This window comes from Sinocyclocheilus rhinocerous, unplaced genomic scaffold (genome assembly GCF_001515625.1).
Source record: "Sinocyclocheilus rhinocerous isolate Xijiao unplaced genomic scaffold, SAMN03320098_v1.1 scaffold178, whole genome shotgun sequence".
Taxonomy (NCBI): domain Eukaryota; kingdom Metazoa; phylum Chordata; class Actinopteri; order Cypriniformes; family Cyprinidae; genus Sinocyclocheilus; species Sinocyclocheilus rhinocerous.
The window spans coordinates 302,892-305,316 of NW_015653463.1; the positions used below are offsets into that span (position 1 = coordinate 302,892).

Genomic DNA, 2,425 nt, shown 5'->3' on the forward strand with positions numbered 1-2,425 from the left:
AGTTGTTATGGAGAGGAATTGCAGATCAAAGAGGATTCGATGTGTCCCGGGGTATTTCTGTTTTTCATTAAGCGCCATCTAATGTCAGGGAGTGAATTTGGACGTTCACTCGGCTCATCCCCAGCGAAAATCGCTTGGGTATGAACAAGACGCGTCGAAAAACATCTAGAAAAACACTGGCGATAAGCGCACGTGATAATCGTCCCGGTGTGCACGAGGCTTAACTGGGTAATAACAAGGCATCAACACTGAATCTAACCCTAAACCTAACCTTAACCTAAAATTACTCCGTTATTTCCGCAAACGTGCATACTGTAAAATAAAGTGCAACCACATGATCTTTACACGCTAACGAATAAAAAAGAAAACCACACTATTTGCTCCACAAGCACCAGCTGGTTAAGGGAGACCTAGGGATTTACAACTTCCAACCAACTGATCAATTTACATTTTACACAAATTATTTCTGAGAACTGTCGGCAGATAAATAAATTACATCAAAGTACAGTCACGCGTGATATACAGTGGCTCTCTGACAGGAAGCAGGAGACTGTCTATGTGATCTTGGGTGTTTCGGGCCGGTAGTCCTTCCGCTCGGACGTGTTGCGCTTGACTTTAGCGGCGGCCGGCTGGGACTCCTGGTTGAGAGATGGGCTGGACTGAGACTTCTTCAGCGCCGCGTCACCGTCCCGGGCCGTCAAGAGCTCTCTCACACCCTCTTTCAGGAGCTTGACGTACATCTCTGAATACTATAAAAATTTACTCACAAGAGTGCTAAATATAAGATGAAATAAATCTTATATTGTCACATTATGCTTATTATGGGATTGATTTCTCAAGGTGGTCCTGACAGTTTAAAGGAGAGCTCTGAAAGTGCATCCAAAAGATTTTTTCAAATTTGCTGAAGATTTTGTCGCCCACAGATGAAGATCTAAGATGTAGATGAGTTTGTTTCTTTACCTGGAGAAAGCAATATTATGCATAGAAGACCTTAATGGGTTTGTTTCTTACAAACACACAGCTTTTCTCTTCTCAAAACATTAACTGCTGGACTGGAGTGGTGTGGATTATTGTGATGTTTTTATCAGCTGTTTGGACTCTCATTCTGACGGCACCCATTCACTGCAGAGCATCCATTGCTGAGACACTGATGCAATGATACATTTATCTAAATCTGATGAAGAAACAAACTCATCTACATCTTGGATGAGCTGAGGGTGAGTCAGTTTTTAGCAAATTGCTTTAAAGATCCACATACAGGAGGCTCTAAAACACACTAACTGGAATATTGATCATGTTTGTCAGGCCAAAGGGCTTTAAAAGCTTTTTTTATCCACAAAGGTGTTTGTTTTATTAACTGTAGCTGAAAGTGCATCAGAGTGGATGTGTGTTATGTAGATGTGTGATCGCTACAGTTTATTAGGAAGGGTTAATACACTGCAATATCAGTGAGTTTATCAGAATTACACATTATAATGGTGCTGTCCAATAGAACTCAACTAAGATCACTTTAACCCAGTGGTTCCCAACCCTGGTCCTGGAGGCACCCCAACACTGCATGTTTTGCATGTCTCCTTAATCAAACACACCTGATTCAGGTCATCAGCTCACTAGTAGAGACTCCAAGACCTGAAATTGGTGTGTCAGAGAAAGGAAAAATGCAAAATGTTGGGGTCCATTAGTTAAACCCATTTGCCATACATTTTTTGTTAGATCATTTTTTATAAAAAATTGTGTAAAAACTGAGAAAATGGATTTTAAAGATAATTTGTTTTTTGTTTGTTTGTTTTTTTAGATTATTTAAAGTTTAAGTACAACATAAAATGCATTGTTTTTTTTTATATGCATGTTGTCAGTGCAATAATCAAACCACTATATTAATTAAATTAGGGCTGCCCTCGACAGGATTTTTCTGGTCGACTAGTAGTCGTTAATTTGAAGCATTAGTCGACTAATCGCACGTTTATCAATAAACCATTTAAATCATTATAATGAGCCTTTAATTACATACATAGCCTAATAAGCGCTCAGGTACATGACATAACTTTGCCACAGCGCACCGGCAGAAGTAATGATTATGAACGTTTCAGGGAAAAACTGTAAGTTTAAGTTTGTAATAATTTGATAAACTAGTGCTTTTTGTTTTCGTATTAAGAGATGAAGTCGGCGACACTGACTCCGCAGTAGGCTAGTGGATGCGCCTGTATTCATGTTTCACACGGATTACATAATCTGAGAATTTGTTTTCCATTTGAATTGGTTCATTTCACTCTCTATAGATATATTTTTCATGTCTGTAAGGGAAGTATACACGGAGTTTCGCGTTCAAGTTCACAGAGGCCGACACGGCAGAAAGCGCACCCTGTTTGCTTTCATTATTTTACAAAAGCGTGGTATTGTGAGCACACATAAATAAACTTCATTT

General features: G+C 39.2%; 1 protein-coding gene across 2 annotated transcripts in view; it reads right to left on the reverse strand.

Annotated features, from left to right (window-relative positions):
- Nucleotides 1-340: 340 nt before the first annotated feature.
- psd3l (pleckstrin and Sec7 domain containing 3, like) overlaps nucleotides 341-2,425 on the reverse strand; it is a 120,699-nt gene continuing 118,614 nt past the window's right edge. Inside the window, exon 16 of one of the 2 annotated variants that reach the window (XM_016522074.1) lies at nucleotides 341-749. In XM_016522074.1, the coding sequence (XP_016377560.1) occupies nucleotides 555-749 (195 nt within the window). In that variant the 3' untranslated portion in view covers nucleotides 341-554. The remainder of the gene's footprint in view (nucleotides 750-2,425) is intronic. The other variant, XM_016522073.1, reaches the window with a different exon arrangement.